Raw genomic sequence first — 13,741 nt, forward strand, 5'->3', positions numbered from 1 at the left:
TACAAACACCGATACATCAGTTAAAGGCAATAGTTTCATATTCATTTTAGCTCATATACAACTAAAAATGTCAAGATTACCATATTTTACTTCTTGTTGAAAAACTAAAATACATTGTAAACAAAGGAGGATCGTGACCAATCTAGATTCCAATGGTAAACCAAAAAGCAAGAAAATGGCTGTGTTTAAATCCCGCTTCTAGTGGAATTTTATTTATTTATTAATTTTAAAATAAAATTTTGAAAAAATCCAAGTTATATAAAAAGACAAACCCTGTTAAAAATATTATATGATCTACAACTAGGTAATAATGTGAAATCATTGGATAAGATTTTTTAATTCATTGTTTTAACAACTCACTGATCATAAACACAATTTATAAGAATGTGCTACTTTCTAGAAACTGAACAAGGGTTTATCAGGTAATTTAACAATATTCTAACTTCTAGTGACTGAACGAGGGTTTCTGAAGTAATTTATAAAGGTTTTGACTTCTGGTGACTGAACGAGGGTTTCTGAAGTAATTTATAAAGGTTTTAACTTCTGGTGACTGAACGAGGGTTTCTGTGGTAATATACAAATATTCTAACTTCTGATGACAAAACGAGGATTTCTGAGGTAATTTATAAAGATTCTAACTTCTGGTGACTGAACGAGGGTTTTTGTGAGTAACATATAAGGATATGCTGACTTCTAGTTTTTGAGGTAATTTATCCTGTGGTTGTCTACTCTTTTGTCTGTTTCCAAGTTTCACAGTAAGTTTTTATTAATGTTTGGACACTTAATTTTTCCTACGCTCGTGGTTCAATGTGTCAGCTACTTGAACTCTGATCATCCAACAGTTCGTTTTCCAATTTTTAGTTTTTTTTTTAAATTTAACCGGGAAGTTCCTCTTTTGTCAGACTATCTGATCGTATCAATGGTATTTCTCTTAACCATTTATCGTTTCTTTCTATTATAGTATCAATCTTTTCTTCTTTCCACTGTTGCATACAACATTGTCGTGCATAGATTAAGCATACACATACACAAACACATAAATGTTTAATACACATGTTTACTGAACACTCACCCCATATGGTGCATTTGTTTCGTGTGCGAAATATGATATAACAAAATGTTGTTGTTTTTCTAATGATGGACAGTCTCTGTCATATCGTCCACTGGCTTATCTTACATTATCAGGGCCCGGCATGGCCAAGCGCGTTAAGGCATGGGACTCGTAATCTGAGGGTCGCGGGTTCGCATCCGCGTCGCGCCAAACTTGCTCGCCCTCCCAGCCGTGGGGGCGTTACAATGTTACGGTCAATCCCACTATTCGTTGGTAAAAGAGTAGCCCAAAAGTTGGCGGTGGGTGGTGATGACTAGCTGCCTTCCCTCTAGTCTTACACTGCTAAATTAGGGACGGCTAGCACAGATAGTCCTCGAGTAGCTTTGTGCGAAATTCCAAAACAAACAAACATACATTATCATTTTAAAATATTATTACTTTCAAGCACCGTACGTGCATAGGAATGTTCTTAAAGTATTAACCAGAAGGATCCATGAATGAGGTATTTGCCAAATTTAAAATAACAGTGTTTTTGTTACAACTATTTATGGACATTATTACGATAGAGAACGGTGGTGGCTAAATTTGTAAGAAGTATTCATTTTATGAAGAATATTGAAAACCAAATGGAGGTAAAGATCCCAATACCAAGCTACGGCTCTCATTAGTTCGTGTATTTTTTAAAAAAATACTTTATGTAAGTTCTAGATAACTATTTATTTCCGGTATGTTAATATTTGTTCATTAGAAAATGCAAGTTTTGCTGATGTTGAAGTTTGTTAGAATGGGTCTTTTATGTGATTTTTCAGAACGTTTATGTTAATGTGGTATCACTGCCACCCTACATGAAGGGGTGGTGCCTCGTTTAAGAGTGAGGAAGTCAGAGGATGTACCTTCCACGTTAACCGTACATTTCCCAATTTCCAGAAAGTTCGAAGGCAGCGAATACTAATATCGGACGACAATTCCGTTTCTGACATACGAAACCTCAGACGGTTGTGCCATACACTATCAACTGCTTTATATATATATAATAAGAAAGAAAGTGATATTACATTCTTTTTTGGTGCAACCACCTATAACGGATTCGGTTAACCTAACTAAATGATTCATAGTTTGCCTGAATTTTTTAAACCTAATTTAAGCTTTCGGTAACCACGCAAGAAGCATGAATATTTAAAACTGCCACAGTTCTTTCAATGAACGATTTGTTAACATTCGAGAATCATCCTTGTCCCGGGAGAGCTCGTGAGATTTGTGTCTTTAACATGTTTCGTTAAACTTAAAACAGATTATGAAAAATTCTGAAATACTGTCTATATGTTTTACACAACTCACTAAGGGCAAGAAACATTCACTCATTCTACTTAATGACTGCTATTTAGTGGTAAAGACAACGTGTAAAAAAAACTAAATTGTATACAAAACTTTATTTGACAAAACATGCGATCAAATAATTGATGATTTTACAAAAAAACTTTTGATACATCGAAAATAATACAAATAAATATTTCACTTTTGTACAATATCTTACAGAACCAAAACCTCCACATGTATCACCAGAATAGAAAAATAAATAAAAAAGGAGGAATGATGAAGACAAGCAGAAGGTTATTGAATTAGCACATGCTAACCGGATGGTTAAAAGTAGACCTTAAAGCCCTCCAGTCAAATCCTTTAGTACCGCTAGGACCACGTGGAAGCCGGATCACACCTTCCGGAATTAGCCTGGAGTTATGAGCTTGAACAAATGCTCCAGTTACTCGCCGCTGTTGCATCCAAACAGCACGAGGGGAAGAAATCTCATAGTCACACTTTGTATGACTCAAGAATCGTTTTTCTTTTTCTATTCGGCAATTACTCCACCTGATTTGTTTCGTAGATGACGACAATAAGTCCGAACTAGAGTTAGAAATACAGTCTGATCCTTGCATCATTCCGAGGCAACTTACGTTCTTGGAAACACTCGTGTTTAAACTGTCACTTTTCCACTGTTCAGTCCTATTCAGTTTGTCTCTCTTCCTTCTTTTATCACCGATATCTACTTTTTTCATCCTGGTTCTAGACTCCTTATCTGAAATGTTAGCTACAAGAGGAACAACTCTTATAGAACGCCAGTCGGTATCAGTACAGTCCAATTCAATAACAGCTTTCTTTGCGGCCTCGAGTTTCGTAAATTCTACGACTGCGCACGCTGAAGAACGTACTGTGGGAAGAAACCGTTTAATATCTGCTGGGATACTGTTGCCAGGATTCAGAATCGTGACGAATGCAATATCTCCACATTTAGAAAACAGTTCTTTAACATTTTCAGCTGTAGGATGGTCTAATGGTAAGTTATATGCTACAACACTCCTCACCGAGGAGTCGTTCTTATCAGGCAGTGGATGTTTTCTTCTGACTTTGGTTTCTTCTTTGTTTACTTGTAGACTTTCAGACTGTTGTAAGCAGTACGCTACGACTCTCCAGTCTTTAGACAAACGTTTCACTTTTCGAAACGAAGCAACTAGCCTCAGACTCACATATCCTTGTTTATTTTTTTTTATGTGTTTTAAAAGAAAATTCTCTCTCAGAATGTTTTCATCTGAAAAAAGAAATTCAACTTCCCTCACAATGTTTTTCACTAACTCTCGACTAGGAACTTCAAAGTCTTCCGACGCATTGGAGCTATCGACTCCAGAATCGGTGCTAGCTTGGTGGAAATCGATAGCGGGCGTCAACTCATCGGTGGAAACAAAGTCACACTCGGCGTCCACGAATTCTTCATTTTCTGAAGAACTGTTACTGTCAGACCGCTGTCTGGTCATTTTAGTTAGAGAAATCAAGTGAACTTCCTCAGGAACAGGAATACTAGTGCAGCGTTGTATCATTACACAACAGTCTGTGGTTAACACTGTACTGTTTATATTTATAGTGCGTCGAATCACGCATAGTTCCTCCCAGAGGTGATGTCATCTAAACCTTATTGGTCAGAAATGCGTGTTAACGCACGTGCTGTTATGAGTCACGCAAAATACGCCACGTTGTCGTCTTGCAATATTTGCTCTTTTAGCGTAGACGTAGCAGTACTTAATTAACGCAGATTAACTTTTTTTACTTGTTTTTGTATATTTTATTTAATCTGATTTAAACTGTTAGGTAGATGTGTTCAATAATTATTCAATGCATATATTGAATACTGATAAGACAAGATATAGGTGCAATCTGCTAGTAAATAAACGGTGAGTTTAATTACTTACAACCTTAAAATACAGGGCTCGATTCACTGTGATGGACAAAGTGCAGACAGCCTATTGTGTAGCTTTGCTCTAAAATAAACAAACAAAGTTGAAACCCTTGGTCAGTAAATACAGTAATACGTGAAGTTACAGGGATACCATAAACAACCTATATTCAGATAAACAACGTTTAATGAGCATCAGATACACATTCCTGTAACTGCCACGTGCACCAAAGTGTGCTGTCGTATCTCTCACGTATGATGTAACAGCCCATGCCACGTTAGACAAATGTAAAGGTTACTTTTATTGCAGGGACTATCAAAAGCTCGTAAAATATTATATTAGCGTTGTACTGAAATTAGTGAAGCTTATGACTGCAAGATTATGGTTACTTAACCTATGAGACTTTGGGCATTTGATCTCTCGAATGCACAACTGTTATTGGATCTCAAATCGGTCAAGAAATGACAGTGCTGTATTCGAAATAAAAAAAAGAACATGAAAAACCTACAGAGCCGTTTTATCAGACATCGATAAAACTCTGCGTTCAAGTCTATGGTATAAATACATTCTGGAATGTGGAATGCTACTATCAGTCATATACGAGAGGAACGCTAATCTCTGATCAACAGTTTTAAGTTCGGTTTAGATATGCCTGAAATTTATTGTCTCTGATCTGGCCACTTAGTTTTTGTGTAGCAGCACAATGTGTTCATGAGATTTAAAATATCAAACAACACGCGAACTGCAAAACTTGATTTTAATTACTAATTATAATGTGTGTAAAGTTCAGTTCACTCTATATAGATTTACTTTAAAACACTCTGAAACGAAATCTCATAATACTTTCCTAAAGAGAACAACGTACAGGTAGCATTTTTTATATCTAATGTCAATATTTAATACACTGATAAAAACCTTAAAAATGGACTCACATAACACCGTGTTGTCAACACTAATAAAACATATTGTTATGCGTACACAATTATTTCTGTTTGGGCTACTTATGTAATACACATAATTTATATTTATTTTCAGCTGTTTAATGGCACATGTATTAATAATGTTAATTCTGATCGTATTTCCATAGTCAGGAGAATCTACATAAAATAACAATGCCGTAACGTCAGTAGCCCTATTATGTAATGATTGTAATAATAATAAAGCTATGTCTCATCCATACCTTGCAGTATATTAATCAAATTTAGAATAAAATTCAGTTTAGAAACATTCATAACAAAGAATGTTATTGACTACTGTCAAACTAATTTACATATTCAATACCCACACGATACACATAACAATTGTGTATTAGTAATAAAACACTATATAAATAAACACTGAAAATATAACAGAATCAGATAAATAATAGAATAATTTTACTATCGCAACAAGGACAAAAATAATTTTAAAAGGTTTGTCAGTAACAAAAATGTAGTATAACAGTCGCACCAGGTGTTTATTTGTTAGCTTAGATTTTTCTAAGACTGTCAAACTCCTTCAAACATACGTACTTTCACGCATGCGCATTTTTTTGACAAATAAAATACCAGTCCAAACATGTAGCTAACTTACAACTATCGTAGTCACTTATTATTGTAGCTCGATTTCCTTTGATGCCCACCGTCTAATTATGTGATTTATTTTCATACGAGATCAACAATGTAGAGATTTAGTGAAACCTAGATGGTGTAGCCTCTCTAGTTCTATCAACAATGTAGATATTTAGTGAAACCTAAATGAAGTATTCTCTCCAGTTTTATCAACAATGTAGATATTTAGTGAAACCTAGATGATGTACCCTCTCCAGTTTTATCAACAATGTAGAGATTTAGTGAAACCTAGATGAAGTACCCTCTCCAGTTTTATCAACAATGTAGATATTTAGTGAAACCTAGATGATGTACCCTCTCCAGTTTTATCAACAATGTAGAGATTTAGTGAAACCTAGATGATGTACCTCTCCAGTTTTATCAACAATGTAGATATTTAGTGAAACCTAGATGATGTACCCTCTCCAGTTTTATCAACAATGTAGAGATTTAGTGAAACCTAGATGATGTACCCCTCCAGTTTTATCAACAATGTAGAGATTTAGTGAAACCTAGATGATGTACCCTCTCCAGTTTTATCAACAATGTAGAGATTTAGTGAAACCTAGATGATGTACCCTCTCCAGTTTTATCAACAATGTAGAGATTTAGTGAAACCTAGATGATGTACCCTCTCCAGTTTTATCAACAATGTAGAGATTTAGTGAAACCTAGATGATGTACCCTCTCCAGTTTTATCAACAATGTAGAGATTTAGTGAAACCTAGATGATGTACCCTCTCTAGTTCTATCAACAATGTAGATATTTAGTGAAACCTAGATACTTCAGTTTTATCAACAATGTAGAGATTTAGTGAAACCTAGATGATGTACCCTCTCTAGTTCTATCAACAATGTAGATATTTAGTGAAACCTAGATACTTCAGTTTTATCAACAATGTAGAGATTTAGTGAAACCTAGATGATGTACCCTCTCTAGTTCTATCAACAATGTAGATATTTAGTGAAACCTAGATACTTCAGTTTTATCAACAATGTAGAGATTTAGTGAAACCTAGATGATGTACCCTCTCCAGTTTTATCAACAATGTAGAGATTTAGTGAAACCTAGATGATGTACCCTCTCCAGTTTTATCAACAATGTAGAGATTTAGTGAAACCTAGATGATGTACCCTCTCTAGTTCTATCAACAATGTAGATATTTAGTGAAACCTAGATACTTCAGTTTTATCAACAATGTAGAGATTTAGTGAAACCTAGATGCTGTACCCTCTGTATTTTTATTTATAGTTGCAAATGCTATGTAGGCGAGTAGCTCATGCACTTTGTGAAAAGTGGCATTATTGTATTAGTTTTATTTATAGTGACCGATCATAAACTAGTTGGTTAGTACTTTTAATAACTGGAGAGTAACTAATTAATTAATTTACCTTGTACTTTTAGATTACTATAATCTGTTTCCAACTCCAGTGAAGTCCTGAAAAAGGCAATATCTGTGTTGGCAGAAGCCAAGGTTCGATCTTTCGTCTTGTGTGTGAACCACATGACTCAGGTCTGTCCCGTTGAAACTTGAATCGATTAATAATTTGAATGTTTGCAGCAGGGATATATAAGTTTTATTGACTTATATTTTAGGGTGGCTGCATCACTAGTTAAGCGAATGTAATAATATTTTGTCATTTTATTATATGGTAATTCTCTCTATGGTTGTTGTAATGTGTTTTTTGTTCTCTTTTCGGGCTTTAGCAAGCCATGTCGGGCTATCTGCTTTATCTACCGAGTGGAATCGAACACCTGATTTTAACATTGTAAATCCCTAGATTTACCGCTGTTCCACCGAGTTTTAGATTTTTTTTTTTAATTTCTTGCTATCTGCGCTCACTGTCCTCATTTAGTAGTGTATGACTAACTGCCTCCTCTGTAGTCATACACTGCTAAATTAGGGACAGAGAGTTGGCTACTATTTTACCAGTGAATAGTGGGTTTAATCGTTTCTTTATAACGCCCCATAGCTGAAAGGGAGATCATGTTTGGTGTGACGGGGATTCGAACCCGCGACCCTCACATTACGAATCAAGCTCCCTAATCACCTGGCCATGCCGGGTTCGACCTTTAGGTAATTAATTGTGTACTAAAAGCAATCGTACAGAGTTACTGCTATTTACATATCGTCTGTATGCTATGCTTCCAATAACTCAACGGTAAGTCTGCAGATTTATGAGGCTAAAATTTGCGTTTCGATACCCCTGTTGGGCAGAGTACATATATCATATTTTGTAGGTTTGTGCTAAACAACAATTAAAATAAATTACTTCTAATGGTCAACCCCACTGGATGATCTATACTTAGCTATCACTGAAGCTATGAAACCTATACATTCGAAAATAAAAATACCTTTTTGATGCATCCTGAATCATTCCTAATTGATTAAAGCACATTTATCAAGTCCAAATGTAAAAGTATAGGATGGGTTGAAGGGCAAACAAACAGACTTTGCTCATATTATAGTAAGACGCAATGAAATGTTATAATTAAAACATACAATAGCAAATAGTCATGGTAAGTTCATACAATATCAAACAGTCATGGTAAGTTTATACAATATCAAACAGTCATGGTAAGTTCATACAACAGCAAACAGTCATGGTAAGTTCATACAATATCAAATAGTCATGGTAAGTTCATACAATATCAAACAGTCATGGTAAGTTTATACAATATCAAACAGTCATGGTAAGTTCATACAACAGCAAACAGTCATGGTAAGTTCATACAATATCAAATAGTCATGGTAAGTTCATACAATAGCAAATAGTCATGGTAAGTTCACTTTCCGGTATTTCTTGGAATGTAAATTGGGTTTGTCAAATTTATGTTCTTAGATGTTTGTGTATACGTTGTTCATGAGCTACCTCCGCTCACAGTCCTTAATATTTACGTGAAAGACTGGATGAGAAACAGGTAGCCAACGTTGTCTACCCCTAAACCTTGTGTTACTACAATTAAATAGCAATATATGATATTTACACGTGTAACATACCCCACTCAGAAGTAAGATTTTTTTTTATTCGTGGTAATAGTTTGTTTGTTTGTTTTTTTATGTCGCTCTAAGCTTCATAAGGATCATATGCATTAGCCGTCCCTAATTTAGCAGTGTAAGACAGGAGGGAAGGCAGCTAGTCATTACCACCCACCGCCAACTCTTGGGCTACTCTTTTACTAACGAAAAGTGGGATTGGCCGATAAATTATAACGACCCCACGAATGAAAGGGTGAGCATATTTGGTATGACGAGGATTCGAACCTGCTACCTTCGGATTACGAATCGAGTGCCTTAACCACCTGGCCATGCTGGGCCGTTTTGGTAAAGGAGCACTACCTACGGAACTTCAGATCCACAGTCCATTACACTAACCATCGTGTCACGCTCGAGCTGTTTGTTAGATATTAACCTCATAGCCGAGAACGCGAAAAAGATACAGTATTAAAAGAATAAGTTTGTCGATTTCTATTTCTTACATATAATATTTAAATCACGTGAAAAGCATCCTATCAAGACCAAATAGGCTAAAATAATACACATAACGCAGCATTAGACTAAATAATTCAATATCATTACAAAATACACTACTCTATTTTATTATAAAATAATACACCTAAACGAATAACGCAGCATTAGACTAAATAATTCAATATCATTACAAAATACACTACTCTATTTTATTATAAAATAATACACCTAAACGAATAACGCAGCATTAGACTAAATAATTCAATATCATTTCAACACACACTACAGTATTTTATTATAAACAGTCTCGAACAGCTGTGAAGAATTAAGGTCTACCCGTTGAAAACCCTCGGGTTTCAGCAGTTTTGTTTTTTCTAATATGAAGTTGGTAGAGACTTTTATATCAATCCTAACATCCTCTGTTATCGCTTATTTACTAGCGACATTTCTGTAGAAAATAATTCCATGAATCACATCAGTAGCTGTCACATATATGTCCCTGTCAATTGATGGAAGTTTCCGCCAGTTGTTTACGTATGGGAAGTAAAACTACGTTATGGAAAGTCACGATTTCCCACTACGGTGGCAAAATTACTTTTACCTTCCGGTTCTTACTCTCTGAGACTAACTTCTCGTTCTACATTTAATATAATCAAATACGTTCAGGCGTTAATATATTTACGGGACAAATCGAGGTTTTGATATCAGCCTTGAGATTCGTTTTATATATTTTGTGTGTTATTGCTAAAAATTAAATAAATGAAATATTTCTACAGGCTATCTAGCGTTTTGTTCGTTCTAGACAACATGTAAACGTTTTATTTTTATTCAATAAAGAAAATTATGTTAAACTTTAAGAAGGCAGTAGAAAGCAGCTTTGATAAAATAAAAACAAAGAAATTAACCGTTGTTTGTTTCTGAATATGTTCTTGTTAAACTCGTTTTACATTTAATTTTTTTAAGCATATTTTGAGATGCAACGACTTGGCAAGATGTCTCAGAAACGTCAGAATAAAACAGTGAATGAAAACTCATCTGAGAACGAACCATTTGAGCGATAAATTAAACTCCTTCAAAACAACAAAAAGCATCATAGGTTACATAGGATGATGAATCCAGGCCCATCCTGTGAGAAGTGAGTGGGTTTTTAATGGGTTTCATTACCTGCATGCCAGAGGCAGAGTGCTGATAGCCCGTAATATAACTTTGCACTTAATAACAACGAACAAAGAAAAATGTTCTTGAAGGATGAAATCTTCTAAACGTCGATATCGTATTTTCAAAGTTCGTTAAATATATTCAACAAGGAACATCGAGTGAATATAAACGACTTTCTTAAATAATTTAAACCTATTACTGAAATATTCTGTGAAAACTGGGACGAGGTTATACAACAAATATCCGTACAGAGTGGAAGAAAACATTGCTACACAGGGTATACTGAAATGACAAGCCTAACACATAAAGGTATCGATAGCAAAATATAGAATCAAGAATTTAACATCACAAAGAATCGATTTATAAAAAACTCTGTAAGAGAATTCTTGAATCTCTTTTCAAAACGTATTCCTCAATACTCGTTGCTTGTTTAATTTGATGTTAGAAACCTATATTCAAATATTGCATAAGATCTCGACTTAGAAACAACCAATTACTAGCTCAAAAATATCGATAGGCAGTTAATAAGAGATTTAAATGATTCTATTATTGAAGGACTCAACTTATTTTACAAAATAATATTTTCTACTTTTACAGTACTTTCTACAAACAAATAAAAGGTCGCCCCTATTTATGCCACCTATACTTTAGCTCATGTTTGTTTTGGAATTTCGCACAAAGCTACTCGAGGGCTATCTGTGCTAGCCGTCCCTAATTTAGCAGTATAAGACTAGAGGGAAGGCAGCTAGTCATCACCACCCACCGCCAACTCTTGGGCTACTCTTTTACCAACGAATAGTGGGATTGACCGTGACATTATAACGCCCCCACGGCTGGGAGGGCGAGCATGTTTGGCGCGACTCGGATGCGAACCCGCGACCCTCAGATTACGAGTCCCATGCCTTAACGCGCTTGGCCATGCCGGGCCACTTTAGCTCATATCGAAGAATAAATTTATTCTACAGTAGAGGAACACTGCGACGAGGGATACAGAAATAAGTTCAAAGGATTTGGAAGAGATGTTTTGAAACTATGTCTTACTCTGGTGGATCCCACGGTGGCTCAGAGTTAAGTACGAAGGATTGTAACACTAAGAATTGAGTTTCGATACTCTCTGTGGCCACAACATAGATAGCTCACTTGTAAAGTTTTAAACTTAACAACAAATTATTTACTGGGAAAGAAGTAAAGAAGACTCTGTGTAGTCAAGTTCCTAACAATCTGTATGAAAGGATAAGTTTTACAATAGAAGACAACGAAACACGATTTTTTAGGCATATTAATTATCAACTACAGTGGAACTATAGAAACTATGTTCTTACAACAACAACCCGTATTTACTTTTTCCTGCTGCCAAAGATATGAACAACTCCATGACTTACAAGTTAGCTTGAAGAACCTGTACAAATGTACCTCCGGAAATGTACAAGAACTAAAACTTATTGACGCAAACAGAAGTATCCTGTTTATATAATAGAAGTATCCTGTTTATATAATATAAGAAGGAATTAAAGCAAAACTGAACAGTTAAATGATAGAAAAGAGTAAAGTACAAACCAAACTGGATAAAGCATTTTATTACTGGTAACAATTATGTTCAACCTACGAGCCCCACGCTAATACAGGGGTAAGTCTATAGATTTACAATGCTAAAATCAGGGGGTTCCATTCCACTCGGTGGGCTCAGCAGATAATACGACGTGGCTTTGCTATAAGAAAACCAATCAACCTACGAAGTCCAAAACTATTTCCATTGATGAAAGAACAACTAAACATGTTAGTAGAAAAGGAAATAATTTGAAAATAACTAAAAACAAACGAAAATTAAACAACCTTTGAAGAGTTTTAAGAGAAGATAAATTGACCTAAACAGTAAAATAACTATTGTAAAGAGATGCAGTATTAGAATATGTATGTTAAATGTTTATCATAAAGAAGAAAAAAATATTTAAAATTAACAAACACGCGGAACGGCTGGGCGTGGCCAAGTGGGTTAAGACATTCGACTCGTAATCTGGCGGTCGCGGGCTCGAATCCCGGTCGCACCAAACATACTCGCCCTTTCAGCCGTGGGGGTGTTATAATGTTACGATCAATCCTACCATTCGTTGATAAAAGAGTAGCCCAAGAGTTGGCAGTAGGTGGTGATGACTAGATGCCTTCCCTCTAGTCTTACACTGCTAAATTAGGGACGGCTAGCACAGATAGCCCTCGAGTAGCCTTGTGCGAAATTCCAAAACAAACAAACAAACAGTTCTGGTGAGTTCATGCTAAAAGGTTTGTTTTCAACTTTTAAAAACGATCCAATATTTTCCAGTTGGCTAATGATCATATACAAAAAGTAGAATAAACGTTGTACAGTGAATAATGGTTTATTTTTCCATTAGTTTATCGGTGTGTGTTTTGTTTCGCTGTTGTTTTGTTTTTTGAAGGGGGGCAGAATAATCCTTTTGCGGGATCTGTGAATGACCGCGACATTTGAAAACGATGCAAATATTTTGCCACAAGATGGCAGATTAATGGGTAGTTAATGAATATATGTAAGTATATGTGAGTAGCTTTAAGTAACCTAAAGAAATATTGATATTACTGTACTGATATGTAGTACATGAGGCTATATATATACGTGTGTGTGTGTGTTATGTACCTATAACCGAAGCTAGTGAGACGACAGCTTGTTAGGTGTTTCATAAAAGAAAAAAAAAACTGTTCATATTTTTTAACATTGAAATATAACAAAACTTTCAGTAAATATGCGTATAAGTATTATTTAGAACCACAGTCTATGAACGGGTTTTCTGATGTTTTTTAATAGACAACTGTTATACTGTTATTGTGACACACTGACTAGCACTGAGTAAATGACACACAAATATGTTCTGCAAATAATTATCACCATCTTGGGAGAAAGACTGATTTCAGATTATCACTGCACGCAAACCATGAAAAAACCGCTAAATACTGTTCACCAGTAGGTACAACCTGTTTTGGGGGTTTGTTTTGTGTTAATAGTGAAGCTGAACAATGAGATCAGAGGCGTAGCTAGGGTTTTCAGCGCCCAGGAACAACAGAGTCAGTTTTCGCGCCCCCTCGTGACAAAATGTAAGCCATAATTCCGAATTATGTAACATCAATTTGGCGTCCCCACCCTCGATGCTGCGCCCGGGGACAGATGTACCCCTTTGCGCCCCTAGTTACGCCACTGAATGAGATATCTACAATGTTTCAAACACAGCTTACTATTGA

At 35.5% G+C, this 13,741-nt stretch overlaps 1 protein-coding gene and 1 long non-coding RNA gene across 2 annotated transcripts in view; one reads left to right on the plus strand and one right to left on the minus strand.

Annotated features, from left to right (window-relative positions):
• Nucleotides 1-2,462: 2,462 nt before the first annotated feature.
• On the minus strand, nucleotides 2,463-3,946 carry LOC143239681 (la-related protein 6-like). Its single transcript, XM_076481046.1, has one exon. The coding sequence runs from the start codon at nucleotides 3,919-3,921 to the stop codon at nucleotides 2,671-2,673; it is 1,251 nt and encodes a 416-aa protein (XP_076337161.1). The 5' UTR covers nucleotides 3,922-3,946; the 3' UTR covers nucleotides 2,463-2,670.
• Nucleotides 3,947-12,011: 8,065 nt separating this feature from the next.
• Nucleotides 12,012-13,741, plus strand: part of LOC143239698 (uncharacterized) — a 28,051-nt gene continuing 26,321 nt past the window's right edge. Inside the window, exon 1 of the long non-coding RNA XR_013021316.1 lies at nucleotides 12,012-12,122. This is a non-coding gene — a long non-coding RNA (uncharacterized LOC143239698). The remainder of the gene's footprint in view (nucleotides 12,123-13,741) is intronic.

Source organism: Tachypleus tridentatus, chromosome 2 (genome assembly GCF_004210375.1).
Source record: "Tachypleus tridentatus isolate NWPU-2018 chromosome 2, ASM421037v1, whole genome shotgun sequence".
NCBI lineage: Eukaryota > Metazoa > Arthropoda > Merostomata > Xiphosura > Limulidae > Tachypleus > Tachypleus tridentatus.